Source organism: Vulpes vulpes, unplaced genomic scaffold (assembly GCF_048418805.1).
Source record: "Vulpes vulpes isolate BD-2025 unplaced genomic scaffold, VulVul3 u000000648, whole genome shotgun sequence".
NCBI lineage: Eukaryota > Metazoa > Chordata > Mammalia > Carnivora > Canidae > Vulpes > Vulpes vulpes.
This window is the reverse complement of record NW_027325769.1, coordinates 509890-537356: the sequence shown is the minus strand read 5'-3', so window position 1 is coordinate 537356 and position 27467 is coordinate 509890. Positions and strand designations below refer to the sequence as shown.

The following is a 27467-nucleotide window of genomic DNA, read 5'->3' as shown; positions in this document are numbered from 1 at the left end:
ACACAGTGACGTTTGGGACCTGTGGCTCAGATGGGGAAGCGTTTGATTTTGTTTGCCTGTGAACGTTTTGTGCTTTTGAGTTTGGTCACCTTTCAGCTGAAACCTTGGAAGAGTTTTTACTATTACAAAGTAGAGACACAGGGTTGGATCAAAGGATAAAAATACCCAGGGGAAGGGAAGGTGGGTCCTTGCCTTTTGAAAGGACAGCATTCTTCGAGTCCTGTCCAGGTCTACAGGAAGACATGACATAAACTGGTGAAGTAGTTGACCAAGGTCACAGGTGAACAGGTGGGCAGTAAAGACTCTATACTTTTACCTGCTCCTGGGAAATGTCAAGTGAGAAAAAGGGGAGAAACAACCAGACATCCTGGCTCTTTATTTCTAAAAGAGTCACGTGATAGATGATAGATCTCAAAGTTTCCTCAAAATGATTGTCTAAGCAAGTAAGTAATATTCTTGGAATCCCATGTCCTGGTGAGCACCTTTGATTCAAAGTAATAAGTTCAAGGAGAGAAACCTGAAGAAAGAAATAGGAACTTAAATAGTATATTAGATTTTGATGGTTGTGATACATTAAAGATTTTATGGAATTATTCTTTTCTACTATTTATTTGGCCTTATGGTAGAATTAAAAGATGCCAGTTGGTGAAATGTGCTATTTATGGTGATATAAATAAAAGTTGATCATATACCCCTTAGATATCATTTCCCCGGAAAAAATTAGATTAGATTTTTGACTTACAGCATGTTTTTAAAGAAGGTAGCCCAGTAAAAGTGTTCGAGACCTACTTTATTTATGGATAATGATATGGTTCCAAATTACATTAGAGTGTAAATTCTCATTCTGTTGAATCCAAGTATGTTGTTGTGAATATTTATTTATGCTCTGGCATATCTCCTTGTGGTCCTTAGTTTATGACTTTTTAAAAACCTACTTGCAGTTGTACTGCATTTACAATTTGATGCTCCGTGTTTGTGTTTTTGTTTATTTTTATTGAAGGTCACAAGGATTTTTCCCTTCTTTAAGGTATACTCTTCAGATTCAGAATTTCAGACTCTAGCATTCCTTTGCCCTTTTCCCAATAAATATTCTGGATGGTTTAAATTAGTTATTTTAAATAATACTGTGATGAACATCATTCATGTATGTGTCTGTAATATGGACAAACCTATGTTACATATGTGTGTTATTAGCCTAGAATAGATCACCAAAAATAGAACCATGCAGCAGGGTAAACTGTATTTAAGACCCTTGATAAAGCCTTGCTGCTTTTTCTTACTCAGCTGAGTGAGCCCTTAATCAACTGCTATCATCTGGGCATTTACCTTACATTAACCCAATGTAATCGTATTTTTGTTGATAACTTGGGCACGTCCTGTATCTATAGTCCTAACTCAACCCTGGGTGATTTTTAACAGCTACCACTTCACTGTGAAAAGCAAATCTACCCGCATCGCATTCTGTTTTGCCATAACCTCCTGTATTCTTTAGGTTTCCAAGTTTGTTAGGAATTATCAATCAATACTCAGTAAGACTCAGGTGAGAGATCGCAATAGTGAACACAGCATATGTGCTTGTCACACCTGTTTTGTGCCTGGCTCGGGTCTTTGGGGGCTCTCTGGGAAGTGGGTGCCTATTGTGTTTCAGGTGCATTTTTAAGTGGTTTGTATTTAACCCTATAGGAATCTGACACTGAAAAGCAACAGCATACTTTGACCTACTACCCTCCAATATTGAGGGCAGTTTTTTTTAAAGTTTTCTTCCCAAAAGGGTTCCTGTGTTTGATTCCTTTAGGATTATACTTTTTCTTTTGTAAAATCCTTCCAAGTGATTTTAACACAGTTTTTTTTAAGTTTTAAGTTTTTTTAAAGTTTTTTTTAAAAGTTTTCTTCCCAGAAGGGTTCCTGTGTTTGATTCCTTTAGGATTATAATAACTTTTTCTTTTGTAAAATCCTTCCAAGTGGGTATTCTAAATCATGACATCTTTTTTTTTTTTTTTTTTTTTTTTATGGAGGCAGGATAGGTTTTGTTTAGTTTATTTCCATGTTAGAAATAATTAGGTAAATTCTCTTTTTTCAGAAGTATCCATTATTCATGATTGTCAACGAATTAGCCTGGGTAGATAAAAAGAAAATCATGAAACAAAAACCAAAAAATCTCTCACCCAATACCTTATCTTCTTGGTTTAGGTTTGCAGGGAAGGCACAACAGCTGGCATTTTAGAGGAGTAGGTTCCTTAGCGTGCATTTCAGGCTTCTGCCCTCTTCCAGATTTGTCCTGCCTAACATGCAATCAGAAGTAAAGCTGATGTTTATATAATGTTCATCACGTATGCTGTCACTATTTAGAGTCCCAGGGGTACAGATGTGAAAGTAGCGTCATTTGGTTTATTGAAGTAATGGGAGAGAAGTTGATTCCCAGATGAAGGACAGCAAAGTTCACCTCACTTGTGTGTCTGTGTATCCGTGCGCATAGAGGCCGTACATGCAGGGTTTGCAAACCACCATGCCCATAGTGGCACACATGCCACGACACCATGGCCGTGTGTCCCTGTGCCCATTCACCTCTGTGGAGGGGAACCTCGGGGCAGCTTGCCCACCAGCACCTGTAAACTCCATGAGGTACACACTGTTGTTTTATATTTTAGGTTATACTCCTCCCACCCAGGTTCTTCCTTATCCGGGTCATGGTTGCTCTTCTGTGATAGGTCACTATACGAAATAGAGGTGAAGTCATGGAACATCAGTGCATTCCTTTTTCAGAGGAGGGGAGCGGGTATCGCTTCTGTCATGGAGAGCAGTGCACTTCCAGCCAACAATTTATACTTCGGCCTTAAATTGTATAAAATGACATAATGGAAAATACCTGGGAAGGGGGGGTGGTAAGTTAAGCATTTCAACAGAAACAGAACACCTTCGGCAAACCATTATACAATTAGTCCATTGTCCTGGACTTAAAAAAACTTTCCAGCACTGAAAAAAAAAAAAAAAGGCTTTTGAAAAGGTATATTGAAAAAGCCTTTGCTCAGCTTAAGTTTGAGAGAGAAATGCCAAGAATTCAAAACTCTGGCAGGCTGTTTCACTTCCTTTTTAATTTATTTTTTTTAACCTTTAATTTAGGAAAGAAGTTCTTGTAGTGATCTGTCAGCAAGTGGTTCTCCTACCTCGATGCATTCTTTCTTTAAGATTTTTTTTAATTTATTTTTTTTTAGAGTGTCCATACACACTGTGGTGTGTGTGGAGGGGAGAGGGAGAAGCAGACTCCCCACTGAGCAGGGAGCTGGACTCCGGAATTGATCCCATGACCCTAGGATCCTGACCCTTAACTAACTGAGCCACGTGGGTGCCCCAGACTCACTACATTCTATAGGTCTTGTAAAGCTGGATGCCTTCCTGACATTCCTGCCTGAGCTGGCCCTATAGGTCATGTAGAGCTGGATGCCTTCCTGACATTCCTGCCTGAGCTGGCCCTGCCTCTGACAGGGATGGGGAAGGTTTTTAGCTACATGTTAAGATGTTCCCACCCTCTTTGGAAAAGAGAGAAGAAAAAAACCCACATATATAAAAGAATTAAGTTCTGAGCAGTGAAGTACGAAGGGTTAGTGTGAGAGGAAGAATTTCTTCCCGTTGTTATGGAGGATGGGTTCTTGAAGTATGGCTGGAAGTATGGAGACTGGGAATTAGTAACTAAGTAGGCATTGGCCGTGGTCTTCACAGGCACACAGGAAAGAAGCTGTCCTGACCAGAAGAGTCAGGTCATGAGTACAGACAGGGTTTGCAGAGAATGAGCTGAGGAGGGCTTTGAAAGCCAGACTGAGATGTCTGTATGATGATCGAACCAACATCCACAAGAGGTATTTTCCCGTAGCTTCCAAGTATTCCAGTTGCTCCTGTCCTCTGTCCTTTGGGAGACAGGAGAAAGGAAGTAGGATGGGAATATTGAGTCATATGAGCACTAACTTTTGAAACCATCTCAACAAAATAAATTTGGTATTATTTTCTGAGTGAGAATGTTCGGCTGTCTCCTCGATGAGCACAGGTCAATTCTGGACGCGTCTCATCACAGGATCTAGAATCCTCACAACCTGACTAAGGGTAGAGACATCAGACCAAGGTTGTTTTGGCCATTTTGCCTCTGTTCGAAAGCACTTTATCACATTCCTGGTGTAAACAGCTGATTCCTTATTTCACCAGTCTTACAGTTGAAAGCAAGAGTCTGTCCATCACGGGTGTACAAAGATGTCCTTGTAACCCATCAATAGAAAAATGACACCATCTGTTGGCAATGTACAAAATGACAGCATGAAGATGTCATTGAGGGTCAGGTGTTCAATCTTGAGTTTACAAAGGGGTCTGCCTTTTGATTGTTGAGAAGACAAGGATAGAAATAGGATAACTGATGCCTTTCAGATACTCTTGTTTCAAACAGGTAAAATGTTTGTGTATATAAATCTCAGAATGGTAGGAAAAGAACCCAGAAGTTGTGGCCCTGTGTTGAAGGTGATAGTAAATAAACTGGTTTTTGTCATATACCTTGTGGTATGATTTATGGAGGTACAAACACATTTATCAGCCAGGGGTGGGGGGAGGGCGGGTAGGGGTGGCTGTGGGGTGGGAGACGCTTGTTGGTTCTTCCCACGATAACCTAAAAATCCAATTGCCTGGTAAACTGCTGTGTTCTTAAACCTCTTGTGTGTGCCCCTGATTTTCATATTCATGAAGCTCATATATGTATCTTTAAAAAAAAATAAAGCAGAGACCCAGCTTAACAGAAAAACTCGCCCATTCCTTTGACAGAGGATTTTCGGTTAATTTATGCAGGCCCCTATGCTCTTCAGCATTTTCCCCACTGGTTGCTAAGCAACCATTTGAGTTACTGCGCATGCCTTTTTTATGATAACTGTCATTATGAATATTTTTTAATTATACAGCTGGGACTATGGATTAAAACAGCATATTGTCACTCATTCTTAGCCACAGCTTCTAGCATCCTTGCACACTCCTGGGCTCACCTTCCAGAATTTACATGGCCGTGATTGATGTTTATTTTTTGGTATGCCTGCCTTCACAAAGGAAGTAGAGACGGCATTGTAAGGGAAGCAAGATTTTTGTGAAAAATGACTCCACCATACCTCACAAGCTGCCATTGATCTGGATAGGCCAAGTCTGATGTTAGAATCTTGAACTAAATTGGATCTTTGTTCCTTTGACTGTGCCTGCTTCTAATATTCTAAGTGATGTTAAAAGCTTATAATGCTTTATAGACTGTTTTTCAGAGTTATAAATCACTAAGCATTTGTTGCTATTAGTATTTGCTTTCAAATAAAGCTACCATGGATTTGAGGGAGGGTACCACATTAATCCCGGACACACAAGGCATCCATACTTACTAAATGTGTTCTTTTCTGCCCAAATGGCTCCATATGCACAGGAGTGCAGTTAGGCAATCTGAAGGGGTTCCTCTGGCAAATAATAATAAAGGTATGCCTGGGTCACAGTGTGTAAAATGCTCTCAAAGGAATAAGACAGAAAAGAAGGACACACAAAAGCTTTTCATTTGAGTTTCCAGAGTACATTCTAACGTACCATTTCCTAAGTACACAGGGAGTTTGAAGACAAAGGAGCGTGGAAATAAAGCTATTGTATTTTTTTTTTTACCAAGTCAATTATTATTCACTTAAAAATGGAATTGTTGGTTGAATAGGACATTTTAAATATTTCTATCAAAAAAGCAGAGATGGGTTCACTCGGAAAGGAGCTCACAGTGGACTTCCCATATCCGATGTGTGACAGAAGAGGGATCTAATGGCATTTTAATGTGATTTCAGAGTTAGCACAAGGAGCATTAATCTCGAGGACAGTTGTGGGATTTCTCTTGATTTAAAGGGCCCTGTGTCTATAAGCATGGGATACAGTTTGCTTTTTTGACATTTTCTGAAATCTCTTTTTGGTAGCGTATGATTGGATATGTTTTTGTTTGTTTCTCCCACCCTACAGTTCAGGGCGGCAGCTCAGTGAAGTCTTCATTCAGTTACCTTCGAGGAAGGAATTACCAGAATATTATGAATTAATTAGGAAGCCGGTGGATTTCAAAAAAATAAAGGTAGATATTTTGTTTTACAAGCTTTATAAAAAAAGAAGGATAAATTCATTGAAATGATGACAGGACTTGGCAGTGTCATCCTGTCTGACCCCTATGGACACCCCCCTTCCCCCACACACATGCCATCTAGGGCTTGTCACTAGAATGACTCAGATATCCTTGGGCCTTTATATGTATCTTATTAGGTCGAGAGCACATATTGTATGATACTGCGTTTTATTGAAGAAGTTTCAAACTCTTCTCCCCCCCCCCCCCCGCCCCCATCCTTTTGCTGTTCTGGTTTCCCATCTCCTGCTCCTCCTTCCCCCTTACAAGAAGGGACACCCAAGTGTGGTATCTCTGAATGTCGCCCCCTGGAGTTGTGCAGACCTGCATCCCCTGCAGGGCGGTTGGCTGTGAAGACAAAGGGAAAAATTAGGCTTTTTTTTTTTTTAACCAAATAATGATTTTTTGCATTTTTTTCCCCTCTCCTTTTCTTTCCTCTATTTTATCCAAAATTTGCATTAGGAAAGAATTCGTAATCACAAGTACCGGAGCCTGGGTGACCTGGAGAAAGATGTCATGCTTCTCTGTCACAATGCTCAGACGTTCAACTTGGAGGGATCCCAGGTGTGTCTTGAGTTGTCTGAAAAATGTTTAACCTTATAGGTGCTTCTGTGCTTTTAAGTGATACATTTCGTTTTCTACGGTTTGAATCATTGCTACTCCCTTGGGCAGAATCAAAAATAAGAAATAAAAGCCTACAGTGGCTAGCTAGCATGTAAGTAAATTGTGGCTTTGGCACTTCCAAATTAAGGCCAGCCCCTTTGTACCATAGCTGTGCTAGCTCCTACTGGGTGTTTCCCTTCAAGGCTTGGCTTCTAATTGGAGGAATTCCAGGAAATCACTTAGTGTAATGCTTAAAAGGCTAGAAGTACAGTTTTTGCTTTTGTAGAGACTGTGAATTTGATGATACTCACCTTCGTTTCTCCGACCATAACCTTGCATCAGGAAGTGAAACTACCGTAATTTAAAACAAAACAAAACAAAAATACATCTAGAGAAAAACCACTGCCTCTGATTGCTTACAGAAAATGCTTGTCAAGCCAGCTGCAATAAAGAACTGCCCTTGCCTACTACTGTGTAGAAATGAATGACACTCAGTTGATTAGAATAACTAGGGGGAGGATTCTCTTACTTGAATTATACCCTGGTTCCACTCTCCTTTTGTAGGCGCCCCCTTTTTCTTGTCTGTATTTCTGGCCCAATGCTCTTGTATCTTGAAAAAGAAAGGAGAGGTCAGTGTGTCTGCCACGCATTACAGTGTCAAGCCACTGTTAAGTTCTTGGAGTTTCTTTCCAGATCTTGTTTTTCACCTTCGTGTCAATTCTAGCCATTAAAATGGAGAGAACACCAGATTCCTTGCGTAAGCTTTCTCTAAAAAGACTGTACATTTCCAGACTCATGGTGGTGTGTGACCAAAACACTAGTTCTTGAGAGCATGTCTTCTGTGTTCAAGGCATTATTCAAAGAATGCAAGAATGAACACGAGGACACAGGGTATGTAAGAGTCAGCAAGGATGTGTTCTGTGAATGCCCACTTGCAGTCCCTGCATAGGTTTTTGGGATCTTCATATTCTGCTGGGGCAGCATGGTACCATACATCCAGTCCCCTTCAGTGCTGCAGTCTCCCTGCCCACCCACAGCCTATCTTGCATAAGAAGTAGAGTCACACACATGGCCTCTCGACTGGCTTCCTTCTTACTCCCTCCTGGATACTAGTTGCTCTCTCTCTTACCACTTTTTTCTGCCTGTCTGCTACCCACCATCACCATGTGGTATTGGGTTCTAGACCGAATTCCATCTCCATAGGCTCCTTTGCAAAAATTGTATCTCTACCCTCATGCTGTAGCCACCTTCCCCACTGCTTCTCAACCTAAACAGTTTGTGGTCCAATCACAAGGGCCCCATGAACACCTGCATCCCTGGATACACATGCTGTTGCAAGAAATAGGACAGAGAGAGCATGTGTACCCTTAATATGGTCACAAGACCACAACATCTTGCATAATGCAGTCCATGGTCATCACCAGGAAATGGACCTTGGTGCAATGCCAGAGGCGTGCCCCTCCTTCTCACTTGGTTTCCTTCCCTAAAATCCCCCCCTCCTTTCTCAGCCCTGATGGAATCCTCCTCACCTGTGAATATGCAGCTGAATTCTGATTTTTGGCAAATTCTGTCCCCCGGAAACCCCACCCCAGAGCCCCTCCCCATCCTCTGTTCCCTTATACTAAGTCCTTTGGTACTCTCTCCAGGGTGCCTCATCACCTTCAAGTGTGTGGCTCCTCTTTACAATGAAGGATTCTGTTCTAGAGCCAGAGCCATTGTTTACTATGGTTTTGTATTTGTTGAAACACCTGAAATGTATCATTGTCACCATTTTTAAGGGTACAGTTCAGTAGTACTAAGTATGTTGTCTTGATTGTGCAACAGATTTCCAGAACTCTTTCATCTGGTAAAGCTGAAACTCTATACCCATGAAACACCTCCCCACAGACGGCTCCCCCCATCCTTGGGAACCACTGTTCTATTTTGTATTTCTATGAATTTGACTACTTTAGTTGCTTCATATACATGACTCAGTCAGTATGTGTGTGTGTGTATACATATATATATATAAATTCATTTTCCGTATATACTGCCTTTTAACCATCCATCCATTAATTAATGGACATGGACACTGGGTCGGCTTTGACTCTTGGCTATTTTTTTTAAGATAATATTTATTTATTCATGAGAGACCCAGAGAGAGAGAGAGAGAGAGAGAGAGAGAGAGAGAGGCAGAGACACAGGCAGAGGGAGAAGCAGGCTTCAGGCAGGGACCGGATGTGGGACTTGATCCCAGGTCTCCAGGATCACACCCCAGGCCGGAGGCAGGCGCTAAAACGCTGAGCCACCCGGGCTGCCCCAACTCTTGGCTATTAAGAAAATAATGTGCTGTAAACATGGGTGTGCAGCTATCCCTTTAAGATCTTGCTCTCAGTTCTTTTGGACATATACCCAGAGGTGGGGTAGCGGGATCAAATGGTACTTCTGTTTTCAGTGTTTTGAGAAACAGGACCACTTTTGAACTTTAGATCTTAGCAAATGCACAGAGCTGTGTTCAGGTATGTGCATACACTAAAAGTGAAGTATTGATTGGAATAGTAATGGCTGATACTGATTAATAATAAAGAACAGCTTCCATTTGTTAGGGGATTTGCGTTTTACTTTTTTTATTTTTTTAAAATTTTTATTTATTTATGATGGTCATACAGAGAGAGAGAGAGGCAGAGACATAGGCAGAGGGAGAAGCAGGCTCCATGCACCGGGAGCCCGGCGTGGGATTCGATCCGGGGTCTCCAGGATCACGCCCTGGGCCAAAGGCAGGCGCCAAACCGCTGTGCCACCCAGGGATCCCAGGGATTTGCATTTTAAAGAAGGTTGCTTTACCACAGTATCTGATAGAACAATTCAAATTTAGTTTTTTAAAATACTCCTTTTGTTGGCAAAATGAGAGGCTATTTTATGGAAGCTCACCTTTCCCTAAGTATCTGTGCCCTTACACACACACACACACACACACTATTTCACCTGCAAATGGGCTTTTTCCCCTAAGAATAAGTGTGTCTATATTTGAGTTCAGTGTTTTCCTATTGGGTTTTCTGCTGCCATAAAAGCTATTACTGATGGAAGATAATAGGATTCACGTGTAACAAAGCAGGTGTGTTCCTCGAAGAGAAGAGCACACTGTGGATGAGAATCTAGGGGGCTTTGGTTTTCAGTTTTTAACCAATGCCACTCTGACCCGCTAGATCTATGAAGACTCGATCGTCTTACAGTCTGTGTTTAAGAGTGCTCGGCAGAAAATTGCCAAAGAGGAAGAGAGTGAGGACGAAAGCAACGAAGAGGAGGAGGAGGAAGATGAGGAGGAGTCTGAGTCAGAAGGTAAGTCCAAGCCTGTGCTCCTCCACTTCTTTGCCCTTTGCTGCCTGCGTAGACGGTCCTACTGATGCTAACGAAAAACTGGAGTCCAGCAGATCTGGATTCCACTTCTTGGTCTCCTGTGTCCTCACTGGGCAACCTCAGGCAGTGTGCTTAACCCTGCTCAAGGTTGCTTTCCTTCTCTATAAAACCCAGGTACTAAAAACACCCCCATGCATGCATGGAGCTTAGCATAGGGCCAGCCGCCATGCACTCACTCACTGAATGTTGTCTCTGAAAACTCAGTGTAAAATACAATTTCTACCAACATTGCTGTTCATACCACCTATGTTATGTAACACAGTGGCCTTGTCACCTGGAGGGACTGATGAGCATTGATTCCTGGGCACCACCCCCAGAGTGTCGGTTCTATAACCCATGTTGGGGCTTGCAAGCATTTCTAACCCATTCCCAGGGAATCCTGAGGCTGCTGAGCCCAGGACCACACTGTGAAAATCCCTGTCTTAGAAAATGATAATGGTCAAAAAGAGTTGGAAACGTGGTCCATCTTATCCATCATGGATCATGATCCCACCTTTATTTAAAATTTTGGTATTCATTATGGATTTTTTTTTTGCTGCATTAATTTTGAGTTTTTCCAAACACTGTGTTAGGGTCTTTACTTTGATTACTGAGTTTTGGTGCCTTCAGAAATTTTTTTAAATTAAGCTTTTAATTTTAATGGCAGAATAGTTCCATACAGTGTTCTGTTAGTTTCAGGTGTACAATAATAGAGTGATTCAGCAACTCTACACTCCTCAGTGTTCTGCAGATGGGTGCTGTCCTTAATCCCTATCACAGAAGTCCCCATCCCTCCATCCCCCTCTGGTAACCATCAGTTCTTTATAGTTAAGAGTTTGTTTCTTGGTTTGTCTCCTTTCCTTTGCTCGGTCGGTCTGTGTGTGTGTCTTAAATCCCAAATATGAGTGAAATCATGGTATTTGTCTTTCTCTGAATTATTTCATTTAGCAGAATACTCTAGCTCCATCCATGTCATTGCAAATGGCAAAACATCATTCTTTTTACGGCTGCATAATATTTCCGTGTGTGTGTGTGTGTGGACGTGTGCGCACAACACATCTGTATCAGTTCAGAAATTTTGCACCCAAGACAAATAACCTCTTGTGTCTTAGCTTCACCCCAGCTCTGGTTGATAACCCTTATATTGACAAGATCAAGGCTGTCCTCAAAAGTCTCAACTTTTTTTTTTTAAGAGATTTTATTCATGAGAGAGACAGAGGCAGAGGGAGAAGCAGGCTCCATGCAGGGATCCCAATGTGGGACTCGATCCTGGGTCTCCAGGATCACACCCTGGGCTGAAGGCAGGCGCTAAACTGCTGAGATACCCGGGGATCCCAAGTCTCAACTTTCTTACCGAATTATGTCCTCACCTGTACCTCCTTCCCAAGTAATAAATCTCAATGGTTTAGGGTCTGCTATGTCAAACACTATAGGTAGACTTCAAATTTATTAGATTTGTTCCTGAGGACACAATGCAGATGACTTGGAAAGTATTTTCTTACCAAAGGACAGTGTGTAATTCCATGATGTGGTATACACGTAACATTTTGAGAATTTGCCTTCCAGTTTTTTTCTCTCCCTATTTTCTTTATAAAAAGCCCAGCAAACTGGTTCGCAGCCTAATTTTTCTATATTATGAACATTTTCCTATGGCAGTGAGTGCCTTCATATAGCAATATAAACGTTCATTAATGGAGTCTAACACAATGTATCAATCTCACTCTTAAATAATGTCCTGAAAATGTTTACCCATATATCACTGCAGACATTTTCCAAACATCTGATGTGTGCACACTGCCCCATGGCCTGGAGTTTCTTTGTCAGCAGTGTGCTTGAGTGTCTCACTCCCCACACCCACACCTGTCCTCAGTGTCATTCTTCTCAATGATTCTGCCTTTTATTAATTTAACCTTTCCCAACTTTGCACAGTTTATTCCCCAGTTCTGATATCCCAGCATGTGAGGTCTTTGGTCTACATAACAGACCTTAGCTAGAAAGTTCCTGATTTCAGAGCCACATCTCTAATCTGTTTTCAGAGAGCTGCCCTTTTACTCTCTTGAGATGCAGTGTGTTAACTTGCTGTGGTCGCCGTAACAAATCACCACAAACATAGTGGCTTAACACAACATTCATTTATTAGCTCACAGTTCTGTAGGGCACAGTGTGCTATGGGTCTCTCTGGACCAAAATCAAGGTGACCGTGTCCTGCACTCCTCGATGGAGGCTGAAGGCGAGAACCCAGGTCCCAGGCATCTTTCTCACGCTGTTTCCCTTCGACCCTCTCTTCTTCTACGTCCTTTTAAAACTGAGTGTATAACAGATATGTTAATTTCAGGTGTACAATCTAAGGATTCAATAGTTGTCTATATTGTAAAACGTTCACCGCAGTAAATCTGGTTCAGATCCATCACCACAAATACTTAGAAGTGTTTTCTTTTGCTGGGAATGTAAAAGATGTACTTTGTGAGCAACTGTCACATATACAGTATTATTAACTACAGTTAACGTGCTCTACCTTAAACCACTGGACTATTTTATACCTACAAGTTGTACCTTTTGACCCCCTTTACTCAGCCTCCAATCCCCATCTCTGGTAACTAGCCTCAGGGATTTTTTGTTTTGTTTTGTTTTATTCTTAAGAATTCACATTTAAGCAAGATCATACGGTTATTTATCTTGCTCATTTCACTTAATCTAAGCCCCTCTGGGCCCATCTTGTTGCCACAAATGGCAAGATTTCATCCTCTTTATGGCTGAACAGGATTCCACTACACATGCGCGTGTGCGCGCACATACTTTTTTTTATTTACCCATCAGTAGGCACTTAGTTGTTTCAAATCTTCACTATAAGTAATGCCACAATGAACATGGGGGTTCATCTTTTTGATTTAGTATTTTCTTCATGTAAACACCCACACATAGAATTGCTGGATTATGATTATTTTTAATTTTTGAGGACCCTCTATACGGTCTTCCATGGTGGCTGCACAAATTCACATCCCCATGAGCAGTGTACGACGGTCCCCTTTAATCCATATCCTCACTCAGATAATAATCTGACTTATTATAGTCTTTTTGATACTAGCTATTTTAACAGATGCGAGGGGGTACCTCATTGTGGTTGTGAGCTCCCATTTTCCTGATGATGAGACATGTTGAGCACCTTTTTATGTACTTGTTGCCCATCTGTGTATATCTTTGGGAAAATGTTCAATTTCTTGGCCCATTTTTGAATCAGGGTGGTTTGCTATTGAGTTACAGAAGATCTTTACAGATTTTGAATATTAACTCTGTAACAGAGATGATATGGTTTTTTTTTTTCGCCCATTTGGTAGGTTGCATTTTAATTTTGTGGATGGTTTCCATTGCTGTGCAGAAACTTTTTCGCCTAATATAGTCACACTTGTTTATTTTTGCTTTTGTTGGCAATGATTTTTCAGATTGGATACCATAAACAAAGTCAAGACCAGTGTCAAGGATCTTACTGCTTATTTTCTTCCGGGACTTTTATGGTTTCAGGTCTTAGGCTCAAGTCTTTAATCCATGTTGAAATAATTCTTGTTATATAATTTTTGTATGGTGTAAGATAGTGATCCAATTTCATTTTTTTTCCTGTTTTCCCAGTGCCATTTACTGAAGAGACTGTCCCTTTGCCATTATACATTCTTGGCTCCTTTGTTGTTAACTGAGTGTGCTTTATTTCTGGGCTCTCTGTTCTGTTCCAGTGATGTATGTGTCTGTTTTTAATGCCAGCACTATACTGTTTTGATTGTTATAGCTTTGTAATATAGTTTGAAATCAATGAGTGTGGTGCCTCTGGCTTTGTTCTTTTCTCAGGATTGCTTTGGCTACACTGGATCTTTTGTGGTTTCATACAGCTTTAGGGGATTGTTCTATTTCTGTAAAAAAAAAAATTGGCCATTGGAATCCTGATAGGCTGCATTGAATCTACCAGTTGCTTTGGGTAATATGGACTTGTTAACAATGTTTCTTCCAGTTGCTAGCACTAATATTTTTGCCATTTCTTTGTGTATGCTTCAGTTTGTTTCATTAATGTCTGATAGCTTTCAGTTTATAGGTCTTTAACCTCCATGGTTAAATTTATTCCTAGGTATTTTATTCTTTGTGAGGCATCTGTAAATGGAATAGTTTTCTTAATTTCTTTCTGATAGCTTGTTAGTAATGTATAGAAATACAAAAGATTTTGGCATTCTGATTTTGTATCCTTCCACTGAATTCTTCGATTAGCTCTAACATTTAATTTGAAGACTCTAGGGGAATCTTAGAGTTTTTCTATGTGTAATATTATTTGCAAATAGTGATTGTTTTTCTTCTTCCTTTCCAACTTTTTTTCTTCTTCTTGCCTAACTTCTCCAGGTAGGACTTCCAATACTGTGTTGAATAAAAGTGGGAAAGAGTGAACATCCTTGTTTTTGATCCTGATCTTAGAGGAATTCAGCTTTTCTCCATCAAGTATAGTATTCATTGTGGGCTTGTCATATAGGGCCTTTACTATGTTGAGGTATATGTACTTTGTTGAGAGTTTCTTTCACAAATGGCTGTTGAATTTTTTCATGCTTTTTCTACATCTATTGAGATATCATGATTTTTATCCATTGTTTTGTTAATATGGTGCATCACATTGATTGAGTTATGGATTTGAACCATCCTTGCATCACTGAAATAAATCTCTTCTAAGATTTTATTTTTAACTAATCTTTATAAATCTTTATACCCAACATGGGGCTCAAATTTACAATCCTGAGATCAAGAGTTGTGTGCTCTATCAACTGAGCCAGCCAGGCACCTTAGATTTAAATTGCTCTTGATTGTGGTATATGATCCTTTGAAAGTATTGTTCAATTTGTATTGCTAATATTTTGTTGACAAGTTTTCCACCTGTACTCATCAGGGATACTGGCCTGTAATATTCTTTCCCTGTAGCATCCTTGTGTGGTTTTGGTACCAGCATAATGCTGGCCTTGGAAAATGAGTTTGGAAGTATTTCTTCCTCTTCTTTGACTTTGAGAGAATTGGTATTCATTTTTTTTTTTCAATGTTTAGTAGAATTCACCAGTGAAGCTGTCTGGTCCCAGACTTCTGTCAATTGGAAGTGTTTGATTACTAATTTGATCTCTTTACACAGTAATTGATCTGTTTATATTTTCTATCTTTTTACGATTCAGTCTTGGTAGGTTGTGTATTCCTAGGAATTTATTTCTTCTAAGCTGTCAGATTTGTTGGCATATGAATAATTGTTCATAGTAGTCACTTAAGATCCTCTGTATTTCAGTAGTAGCAGTTGTAACTTCTCTTTCATTTTTTGATTGAGACCTTTTTTTCTTGGTGAGCATAGCTAAAAATTCGTCAATTTTGCTTGTTTTCAAAGAAACAGCTTTTTAGTTTCATTGATCTTTTCTATTATCTTTTTACTCTCCATTTAGTTCTGCTCTGATCTAAATTATCTCCTCCTTTCCACTAAGCTTTGGACTTGTTTTATTCTTGTTCTAGTTGCTTGAGATATAAAGGTAGGTTGTTTGAGGTTTTTCTTCTTTCTTAGAAGTGCTTTTGCTGTCTAAGTTTTGGTTTACTGTGTTTTCATTTTCATTTGTCTTAAGGTATTTTATTTCTTCTTTGATTTTTGTTGTTATCCTTGGTTGCTCAGTAACATTGTTTAATCTCCACGTGTGTGAATTTTCTAGTTTTCTTCTCATAATTGATATCTATTTTCATAGCATTTGATCAGTAAAAGGTGCTTTATATTAAAGTCATCTTAAGATTTGCTTTGTGGCCTTACATATGTATGACTTATCCTGGAGATTAAGAAGAATGTGTATTCTATTGCTTTTGGATGAAATGTTCTGTAGGTGTCTTTGAAATCCCTCTGATCCAACATGTCACTTAGGACCGATGTTTCCTCATTTCTTTTCTGTATGGTTGATCTCTCCATTGATGTAATTGGAGTCCTAAAGTCATGTGCTATTATTGTATTGCTATCTATATCTTTCTTTAGGTCTGTTAATATTTGCTTTATGTTTTTGGGTGTGCCTATGATGGGTGCATAAACATTCACAAATGCTATATCCCCTTGGTGGATTGACCCATTCATCATTATGTAATGATCTTTTTCTTATTGGAATTGTCTTTAAAGGTTTATTTTGTCTGATATAACTATAGCTTCCCCAGCTGTGCTTTGGCTTTGATTTGCATGGAATATCTTTTTCCATCCCTTGATTTTTGTCTGTGTTTCTTTAGATCTGAATTCTTTTGTAGGCAGCAGAGTGGTGGATCTTTTTATTGAAGTATCATTGACATACGATATCCTCTTAGTTTCAGGTGTACATCATAGTGACTTGATATTTTTATATATTACAAACTGGTCCCCACAGTAAGTCTAGTTATCCTCTGAATCCATAAAAAGTTATTACCTTATTATTGGCTCTATTCCCTATGCTGTCCATTATATCTCCAAGACTTTATTTATAAATGGAAGTTTGTACCTCTTAATATCCTTCACAACTCCTCCTCAACCTGGTAACCATTTTCTTCCTGTATGTGTAGTCTGTTTTATTCATTTTATTTTTTAGATTCTATATGCAAGTGAAATTACATGGTATTTGTCTTTCTCTGCCTGACTTATTTCACTTAGCATAATAGCCTCTTGATCTATCCAAGTTGTAGTAAATGGCAGGATTTCACTTTTTTATGGCTGAGGACTTTTATGGTGTACCCATATGTCACATCTTATTTATCCAGTATCTGTTGATGGATACTTAGGTATTCTTCCATATCTTGCCTGTTGCAAATGATACGGAAATGAACATAGGGCTACATCTCTCTTTGAATTCATGTTTTCCTTTTTCAGATAAATACCCAGAAGTGGAATTGCTGGATCATGTGGTAATACTATTTTTAATTTTTTAAGGCATCTCCGTTCTCTGTAGTGGCTGCACAAACTTACATCCCCCCCAGCACTGCATGAGGATTCCTTTTTCTTCCACATCCTCACCAACACTTTACACTTCTTTTTGATAATAGCCAATCTGACAGGTGTGAAGCGCTATCTCATTGTGGTTTTGATTTATATTCCCCTGACGATGAGTGATGTTGAGCCTCTTTTCATGTGCCTGTTGGCTGGCATCTTTGGGAAAATAACCATTCAAGTCCTCTGCCCATTTTTTAACTGTGTTGCATTCGATACTAAGTTTTGTAAATTCTTTATATATTTTGGATATGAATCCCTCATTGGATGTATGATTTGCAAATATCTTTAACATTCAGTAGGTTGTCTTTTCATTTTGTTGGTGGTGTTTCCTTCACTGTACAAAAGCTTTTTAGTTTGATGTAGTCCCTTTGGTTTATTTTAGCTTTTGTTGCCCTTCCCTGAAGAAACTAGCACCAACAAGAATATTAAAACGGATGTTGAAGAGCTTACTGTGTGTTTTCTTGTAGGAGTTTGATGGTTTCAGGTCTCACATTTAACCTTTTATTGCATTTTGAATTTATTTTGTCTTTGGTATAAGATAGTGGTCCAGTTTCACCTTTTTGCATGTAGCAATATTTGCCTATTTGCATGTAGCAAAAAAAAAAAAAAAAAGGTTATCCGTGCTTTGTGGTCAGAGTGGACTCAGCACCTATTTGCATGTAGCAAAAAAAAAAAAAAAAAAAGGTTATCCGTGCTTTGTGGTCAGAGTGGACTCAGGTTTTGGGGTCCTCCTAGTAGAGACTCTGAGACACTGGAACAGGGCTTCGATGATGGAGATTATACACGCCCACCCTGGGATGATAAGGCTGGAGGATCTTCAGGTGGCAGAACAGGAAGACTGAGGTCCCTAGAGGCCACTGCCCAAATGAAGGCAATGCCCACAGCTTCCTTGCAGAGGGATTTCAGCACTGGGCTCAAATCCCAGCTTCTCCACTTATGAGCTGTGTGACTCGGGAACAGGCACCTGACCAGTTTTCCTGTCACCATTTATTGAAGACATTGTCTTTTTCCCATTATAGAGTCTTGTCCTTGTCATAGATTGACCATATAAATATGGGTTTATTTCTGAGCTCTCTGTTCTATTCTATTGATCTATGTGTCTTTTTGTGCCAGTACTATGATGTTTTCATTATTATAGTTTGAAATCAGGGATCTTGATACCTCTGCCTTTGTTCTTAAGACTGCTTTGGCTATATGACATCCTTTGTGGTTCTATACAAATCTTAGGATTTATTTGTTCCAGTTCTATAAAAAGTGCCATTGATACTTTCATGGAGATTGTATTGAATGTTTAGATTACTGTGGATAGTATGGACATTTTAATAATACTGTTTTTTTCTGACCCATGAGCATGGAATATCATTCATTGTTATCTTCAATTTCTTTCATCTCTTTGGTTAAATTCATCCATAGGTATTTTCTTTTTTTGATGTAATCCTAAGTAGGATTGTTTCCTAAATTTCTCTGATAGCTCATTAGCAGTGTATGGAAACATAAATGATTTCCGTATGTTGATGTTTGTATTGTAACTACTTTGCCAAATCATTTATTCATTCTAAATAGTGTTTTGGTGGCATATTGAGGCATTTCTATATATAGAGTCATGTCCTCTGTAAATAGTGACACTTTCACTTTTTCCTTTCCAATGTGGATGCATTTTATTTCTTCATCTTCAATAACTGCTCTGGTTAGGACTTCCAATACCATGTTGAATAAAAGTAGCAAGAATAGGCATCCTTGGCTTATTCCTGTTCTTAGAGAAAGAGATCTGTTTTTCACCATTTGAATAGGTTATTAGCTGTGGGGTTTTTGTATATGGTCTTCATTATGTTGAGGTATGTTCCCTGTATACTACTTTGTTAAGAATCTTTATCCTAAATGACTGTTGCATTTTATCAGATGTGTTTTTGGCATCTATTGAGATAGAATTTTTATACTTTGTTTTGTTAATGTAGTATATTATATTCTTTTGTGGATTTGAACCATCCTGCATCCCTGAAATAAATCTCACTTGACTGGTATGTGATCTTTTAATGCATTGTTGGATTCAATTTGCTAATATTGAGAGATATTAACAATTTGCTAATATAGAGAATCTTTGTATCTGTGTCCTTCATGTATATTAGCCTGTGTTTTCTTTTCTTGTAGTGTCTTTGTGTGGTATCAGGGTAATGCTGGCCTTGTACAATGAATTTGAAAGAATTCCTTCTTTAAGTTTTGGAATAATTGAGAAGGATAGGTTATAACTGTTCTTTAAGTGGTTGCTAGAAGTCACCTATAAAGCTTTCTGGTCCTGGACTTAGTAATTTAAAAACCCATGAAACAGATTCAGTTTTATTACTTGGATTTGCTCTATTCAGATTTTCTATTTCTTCATAATTGAGGCTTAGAAGATAAGTTTCTGGGAATTGATTTTTTTTTTCTGTTTTCCAACTCATTGGCATATAACTGTTTATAGCAGTTGCTTATGTGCCTTTGCATTTCTGATTTTATTTAAGCCTTTTTCTCATAATGAGTCTGGCTAGAGGTTTATCAATTTTTTATATCATTTCAAACGATGTTTAGTTACATTGATGTATTCTATTTTTTTAGTCTCAATTTCACTTCTTTCCTCTCTGATTTATCTTCTTTGACTAACTTTGGGCTTTCCCTTGTTTCTTGAGGTGTGCTTGTATTGCCATGAACTTCCGTCTGAGAACTGCTTGTGTTGCATGCACAGATTTTGAAACCTTGTATTTCCGTTTTCAGTTGTGCAAGAGATTTTTTAAATTTCCTTTTTGATTTCTTTGTTGACTCAGTGGTTGTTGAGAATGTTTAGTAGCCATATCTTTGTGGATCTTTTATCCTGTTTCCTTCTTGTGATTTCTAGTTTCATACTGTTGTAGTTAAAAAAAAAAAAAAAAAAAAAAAAAAGGACTTTCCATGATTTCATTCTTCTTAGATATATTGAGAACTGTTCTGTGACCCAACATGTTATCAGTCCTGGACAATGGTGTCTGCGGCCCTGAAAAGAATATCTTCTCCAGTGTTTGGAGGGAATGTTCTCTATACATATGTTTAACTTCATGTGATTTCATGTGTCATTTAAGGCCATCAACTGATGTGTAAGCAAAGTAATAATACACATGAAAGGTGGGGGGCTTTTACTGTCCTTTTCTTCCTTTATAGTCTTTAATATTTGTTTCATGTATTTAGGTGTTCCTATATTCAGTGCATAAATATTTATGAATGTTATATCTTCTTGGATTGACCTTTTCATCATCATGCAATGCCTTTCTTTTTTCCTTTTAAAGACTTCCCTTAGTCTAATTATTGTTGCTCTAGGTTTTCATTGGCATGGAGTTTTTTTTTTTGGTTTTTTTTTTGGGGGGTTTTTTTTTTTGGTTTTTTTTTTTCCATCCCTTCCCTCTAAGTCTGTGTGTCTGTAGGCCTGGAGGAAGTTTCTTACAGGCAGCCAAGAACTGGGTCTTGTTTTTTGTTTTTTCGTTTTTTTTTAATCCATTCAGTCAACCTGTCTTTTGGCCTCTTTAGTTCACTTATATTATTGATAGCTATGTTCTTATTGCCATTTAGTTGTTTTCTGGAATGTTTATGGTTCTTCTCTGAACCTTTCTTTTGCATTCCTTCACATCCATGGTTTCATGACTCAGTTTAGTGGTATCCTTAGTTCTTTTGATCTTTTGTGTATTTACTGTAGGTCTTCGCTTTGTGTTGCCAGGAGACTTTTATAGCATAGTGTATTTTAACTTGATAACAACTTAAATTTTAACATATTCTAAAGCTCAACATCTTTACTCTCCCCTCTCTACCTTTTTAGGTTTCTTTATTTTTTTTTTTAAGATTTGAGAGAGAGAGAGCACCAGTAGAGGGAGGGGCCAAGGGAGAGGGAAAAGCAGGCTCCTCCCTCAGCAGTTAGCCCGTTGTGGGGCTCAGTCCCAGGACCCTGGGATCATGACCTGAGCTGAAGGCAGAAGCTTAACTGACTGAGGCACCCCCTCCTTGTTTTACTATGACTTTTGTCTTTTAACCTTCATACTAATTTTACAAGTGATCAGTTCACTACCTTTACTATATATTTACAGTGAGATTTATTTTTTCCATACAATTTGCTACTAATTTGCACCCTTCATTTTTAGCTGAAAAAGTCATCACTCTTCTTATAAGGCTTGTTTGGTGTTGATGAACTTTAGCTGTTGCTTATCTGGAAAACCTCTTTCTCTCTCCAACTCTGAATGATAAACTTGCCAGGTAGAATATTCCTAGTTGGCCTTTTTTATTTTTTTCTTTGAGCACTTTTACTGTGCCTGTAGCAGCTGCTACTTTCCGGCATAGAAAGTTTCTGCCGAAAAATCTGCTGCTACTCTTAGGGGATTTTCTTAGTACTTTTCAAGGCCCTCCATCCAGGCCCAGTTTCCTTCGGGCTTCTGTGGAATCCCCTCTGGAGCTTTCAGTTCAGTCCTTGCATTCTTCACCTCTTCCGCTTTTACTGGGTACTCATTTGTATTCTCTGCCTCTTTGTGGAAGTTCTCACTGTGTTCCCTGTCCAGTGAGCACTTTTGTGGCCATTATTTTCAACTCCTCATCTGAAACAGTCCCTAAGAAAATAGAAGTAAGGGGTGGGGGGCACCTGGGTGGCTCAGTGGTTGAGCATCTGCCTTTGGCTCAGGTCGTGATCCCAAGATCCTGGGATTGAGTCCCTCATCAGGCTCCCCACAGGGAGCCTGCTTCTCCCTCTATCTCTGCCTCTCTCTGTGTCTCTCATGAATAAATAAAATCTTTTTTTAAAAAATGGAGGTAAGGGCAGGGGTACACCTAAGTTTTTATCTTCCTCTTTTGTTTTTAACACATTCCTGTGTCTCTTCATTTTCCTTGACTCTGTGTTGGTTTCAATGCATGAGTTAAACCACCATTTTTCTCACTCTTGATAGAGATGTAACTTCCTTAGCCCTATCCTTGTTCTTTGTTAGCAGCCTCTTATTTTTAGTGGCAACCATGTTAAGGTTGTGCCAAAGACCAGTCATCCTCTCAAAGGGGAGGATCTCTGTGAGCTTAGATGCCAGACCCTCGGGCAGCAACTTGTCAAGTAGGTGATCATACACAGTGCTGCTGGATCCCCAGCATGAGCCAGCTGGCCACCAGAGCCAGGTGACCTCGAGATGTCCCCTGGCTGGCCGTCCTCTAGCCAGCCTTTTGAGAGATACTGGCTTGCCAGAGTGTGGCAGAAGAGGAGCTCAAGGATCATGCCCACCCTGTAAGATCCTGTGCAAGGATTACTGTTTGTCCTTAGATAGATGTGGGTTTCATTACAAACTTCCCCCACACACCACATCTGTGCCTCTTGCCCCAAAAGACTGCGATAATTGGACTCTTGTCTTTGGCTATGCCCTGAGGGGGTCCTAAATGCTAAACCTGGGGTACCAGAGGAGTACACAAGCTCCTGTCCAAGATGTAAACTGTTACGCCAGTGTGAGATAAGGGAAAGTGCAAAGAAGTCTCCATCATGAGAGGGCTCCCCAGCAGACCTTGAAGTGGGCATCAAATTAGGTGCCTGCCCCTTTTAACAAAACCAAGAAGCCTCTTTCACCTAAAGTCTGAGTGGGGCTCAGTCATTGCCTGGGTCCTCAGGCAGGAGACCCACCTCTCAGCTCATTAGAGCCTCGGGACATTTTCTTACATGCAAGACCCACTGGTTTTCAAAGTTAGATGTTTTAGGGACTCCTCCTTCAGGTGCAGGTCTTAAAGGTTGGTGTGCCCAATGTGGGGTTCAAGCTTTTAACTCCTCTGGGAGAGTCTCCAAGTTTGGAGTTCCCTCCTGATTTTGGGTCACCCACCCCAGGGGTGGGGTTTAGGGTGAGTGTAGCTCAGCCTCTCCAGCCTTTTTGATGTGTTTTCCTTAGTTACCTGCTGTATAGGGGTCACTCAGCTCATATGGGGGGCTTTGTTTCCTGTGGATTGGGTATGTTCTTGGGAGGTGAGTTTAGAATGTCCCTTCATTGCCTTCATGAACCAGTCCTTTCTGAAGGACTTCGGAGCTCACCTGGTTCATCCAGGATGTCTCTGCTTCTCAAGGTCAGCTGCTCTTGCCATGTAATGTCACATTTTGGGATTAGGACTGTTATTCTGCGTGCCACCCTTGATAATTAGTAGTTTTCGTGAGTCCATAAAGGCAATATCCTAAAGGTGGAGGATGCTATTTATAGTGCTCAGCTGCTGGTCCAGGCTTTCAGCCTGGTTCTGCCGGGCAGCCTGTCAAGTGGGTTTCCTGGAGGTTCGTGTCCACCAACACCTGAGCCTGATAGTTTTAGAGTATCCCACACACCAGGATGTACTTAAATTATGTACTTGAAAAGACATTTTCTTAAGTTTTCTGTCTTGTGCCCTTTTACACTTCGCAGGGATTTTTCTGCACTGCAAATGTCAGGAAGGCCTCCACCTGTATAGATAGAGATTTCACTCTTTCTTTTCACAGACATTTTTTTGAGGCCTTTATATCTTTATGCATTTCTATTACTTGGCCAACCTTTTCATCTCCTATCTTTTCTTCTTTTCCTACACCACGCCAACCACCAACCCCTACACCTTATAGTCCATTTTGAGCAGACATTTGGGTACAAGGGTTGGAAGCCTTGACTAGGAGAGAACCACTGTGCAGACTCGGGATGGGCAGAGGGCCTATGCTGGTGCTACCCTTCAGAACAGCTCAGATCTCAACTGTGTTGTCAATTTTTGTAAATGTAGTGATGGGTTCCTCCACAAAAGAAGTGTGAAAATCTCTCCTAAGTTTCCCTCTGGAGCTCTAATTCCCTCCAGGATAGTAGTATCTCTTTCTAGGTGTCTTGAGAGAGTCCCACACCTTCAGTGAGTTCATCAAGTTTTCTATAGATACCCATCCCAGAACAGTGCCGTGGAACAGATGTTCCCTGTATGTTGGGCTACAACACTTACCTCTGTGGCATTGCGTGTTGAACTCTCCACGAGTTTTTCTTTATTCCGATCCTTAGAATAGCCCTGTACAGGTGAATAGGAGTGCTGTCATCCTGAAGGTTAATTTAACAGGACACTTAGAAGTTTCCCATATGGATATATTCACCATACCTCCCCCAAATTCTGCTAGATCTGTCAACAAAGAGGTTTACAGCCACTTTGCTTTACACTGGCAAATAAAACAAAAACTGGGAACTTCACCCATCACTACAGGACTGCTTAAATCATTTATAGCAGACACTTAAGGTAGAACATTTTCAGGCGTTGGAAAGAATGAGGCAGGTATACATCAATGGATAGAAATGTCCCACATTATGTGAGAATAAAGGCGAGGCCTCAAATTTGGGCATGCATAAAGCAAGTGGATATATGGGTGCATGTGCTTGAATTCTCTAAATTGTCTCGCCGTATGATTTATAAACTATAAATTGGGTTTTTTTTTTCTAGAAATAATCACCAGGAAGAATAAGGAGATCCTAGAGATGGGGAAAGAAAGTGTTAATAATCATTTAACTTTCCATTTTGTACTTTTCTGTGCTATTATTCAACTTTGAATTTTCCTTTTAAGTCAACTACTTACACAGTAACATTGGCCTTAAAAAAAAAAAGATTTATACTTAACTTTGTAAGGAAAAAGTACAATTCTGTCAAACAACCTCAATCCTCCCCAAGTAGGAAAGGCAGCTCTGCTTATCCTGCTGAGGAAGATCCCTGTCTGATCATTAGGAAGCTGCAAAAGGACCCCGCCCACTGCCTTCCAGGGGATCTCATCCCCTAGTGTTGCCTGTTTTGGGTAACAGTGTAATTCTACTCACCAACACATCTTGGTTAGGAGGATGAAGAGGGTGCTACCAGGACGATGGACAACAGACATAAGCCGAGAACCTTTTGGGTGCTCTGGGACCTTTAGTTTGTCCTCTGCAGCATGATGATATTCTTACTACAGGGAAGTCAAAGAACTTCCCTGCGATTCCTCACTACTGTTTTGTTTTTGTTCTAGCAAAATCCGTTAAGGTGAAAATCAAGCTCAATAAGAAAGACGAGAAAGGCCGGGACAAAGGCAAAGGCAAGAAAAGGCCGAATCGGGGAAAAGCCAAGCCTGTAGTGAGCGATTTCGACAGTGATGAGGAGCAGGATGAAAATGTAAGTGGAACTGGCTTTGGCTGAAGCCCAGAAGCCCTCTCCACTCCTTTCCTCTCATGTAACTGCTTTATTATCCAGAAATGGAAATGTAAAGACGTAGGGAGATTTCATTACTGAGGGTTGTGAACTGAGCTTCATGATCTATAACAAAGGATTTTCGGGCTTTGGGTTAGTGCCTGTTTAACTCCTCATGTGAGCTTTCTTATCTTCCTGCCACTTAGGAATACAGTCTTCTCTCTGGCTGGGTTTTTTAATATTTGAAAAATTCAGGAGCAGGTATAGAACCAAGCCCTGAAAGACTCACCTTGCCCGCTGGTGTCATCATTAATGCTTGCATGAGCCTCCTCAGAGAGCTCTGTCCCTTGCAGCCTAGCTCAGAAACCAGTGCCTAGACTCTGTAGGTCACAGAAGCAAACAGTGTAACTGGATCTAGTGCACTGGCCCCAGATGCAGGCGACACATGGCAGCGCTGGCGGAGACTTTTGCTACTTTGCCTTGGGAAGTGCCTTCCATGGTACTTATTTTCCAGGAGACCTCAGGTTCTGTATCACCAACCCCCCTACCTTTTTCCCCCCACCTCTGGATTTAGTCTGCAGGCTAATTTGGTTTTCCTGCAGGAAATGCACTGCCCTTTGAGTCTGATGAAAAACATGTGAGAATTCTTAAGCCACCCCACCCAGCCTTCACCCTTGGCCCAGACTTTTTCAAATATACTTAACAATGCTGTGTTTTCTTTAAGAAACTTACCCATGAAGTAGGCAGCAAATGCATGGTCCTTTTTATCTCTGGTGGATTTTCTTTTTTTTTTTTTTTTCTGGTGGATTTTCTAAGCCCATCGTGCTAAAAATAAGAGTTATTAGCCTTGAAACTTTTCATGCCAAAGAGAAAGAGAGCAAGACAGTGGTACAGATGGCAGGTTGTGCTCTGGAATTCCCCAGCAGGAGCTCCTACCACAGAATGAGGAACGGGTGAACTCTTTCCAAAATGTCATTTCTTTTCTACTCTGCCTCTGGAGGGTCTACTATATCTTTTTCTTATGTGTTATTTCATTTTTATCATATTTTTATTTTTAGGAACAGTCAGAAGCAAGTGGGACTGATGATGAGTGATCAGTATGGACCTTCCCCGCCCCCTCGGTAGAACTGAACTCCTTCCTCCCCTCTCTCATTTCTACCCAGTGAGTTCACTTGTCCTATGGGCACTGGGTTATTTCTGTATCATCATCATCTATAAACTAGCTTTAGGATAGTGCCAGACAAACATATGATATCATGGTGTAAAAACACACAACACACACAGACACACACACAAATATTTGTAACATATTGTGACCAAATGGGCCTCAAAGATTCAAAGATTAAAAACAGACAAAGCTTTTGATGGAAAATATGTGGGTGGATAGTATATTTCTATGGGTGGGTCTAATTTGGTAACGGTTTGATTGTGCCTGGTTTTACCACCTGTTCAGATGAGAAGATTTTTTTGTCTTTTTGTAGCACTGATAACCAGGAGAAGCCATTAAAAGCCACTGGTTATTTTATTTTTCATCAGGCAATTTTCAAGGTTTTAATTTGTTCGGTATTTTTTTTTTTTTTACACTGTGGTACATATAAGCAACTTTAATAGGTGATAAATGTACAGTAGTTAGACTTCACCTGCATAGACATTTTTCCATTTTATGCTCTATGATCTGAAAAAAATGCTTTTTGAACTGTATAAGATTTATGTCTACTGTAAACATTGCTTAATTTTTTTTGCTCTTGATTTAAACAAAAAAAAAGTTTTGTTGAAAACGCTATTGAATATTGCAATCTATATAGTGTATTGGATGGCTTCTTTTGTCAACCTGATCTCCTATGTTACCAATGTGTATCGTCTCCTTCTCCCTAAAGTGTACTTAATCTTTGCTTTCTTTGCACAATGTCTTTGGTTGCAAGTCATAAGCCTGAGGCAAATAAAATTCCAGTAATTTCCAAGAATGTGGTGTTGGTGCTTTCCTAATAAAGAGATAATTTAGCTCAACAAACACTGCCTCTTGTTTTTTGAGTTCTAAGGGATTGAAACCCTGGTGCCTGAGTCTCCTGCAGAGGGCTGGGCAGTCTCTGGCTACAGAACACTTGTAGGGGGAAAAAGAAAAAAAGGATCAAGAGGGCCAGTCTCTTGGAATGAGCCAGGTTTATCGCAAAGAGAAGAGGCTAATCTCAAGCAATAGGAGGCATGTTGCCATGG

General features: G+C 39.9%; 1 protein-coding gene across 2 annotated transcripts in view; it reads left to right on the top strand.

The window, feature by feature from the left end:
* LOC140597280 (probable global transcription activator SNF2L2) overlaps positions 1 to 27264 on the top strand; it is a 96030-nt gene extending 68766 nt beyond the window's left edge. For both annotated transcript variants that reach the window (XM_072745317.1, XM_072745316.1), the window contains 5 exons: positions 5998 to 6103; positions 6611 to 6712; positions 9937 to 10069; positions 25096 to 25238; positions 26312 to 27264. In XM_072745317.1, coding sequence (XP_072601418.1) covers positions 5998 to 6103; positions 6611 to 6712; positions 9937 to 10069; positions 25096 to 25238; positions 26312 to 26347 — 520 coding nt within the window. In that variant the 3' untranslated portion in view covers positions 26348 to 27264. The remainder of the gene's footprint in view (positions 1 to 5997; positions 6104 to 6610; positions 6713 to 9936; positions 10070 to 25095; positions 25239 to 26311) is intronic.
* The last annotated feature ends 203 nt before the right edge of the window (positions 27265 to 27467 follow it).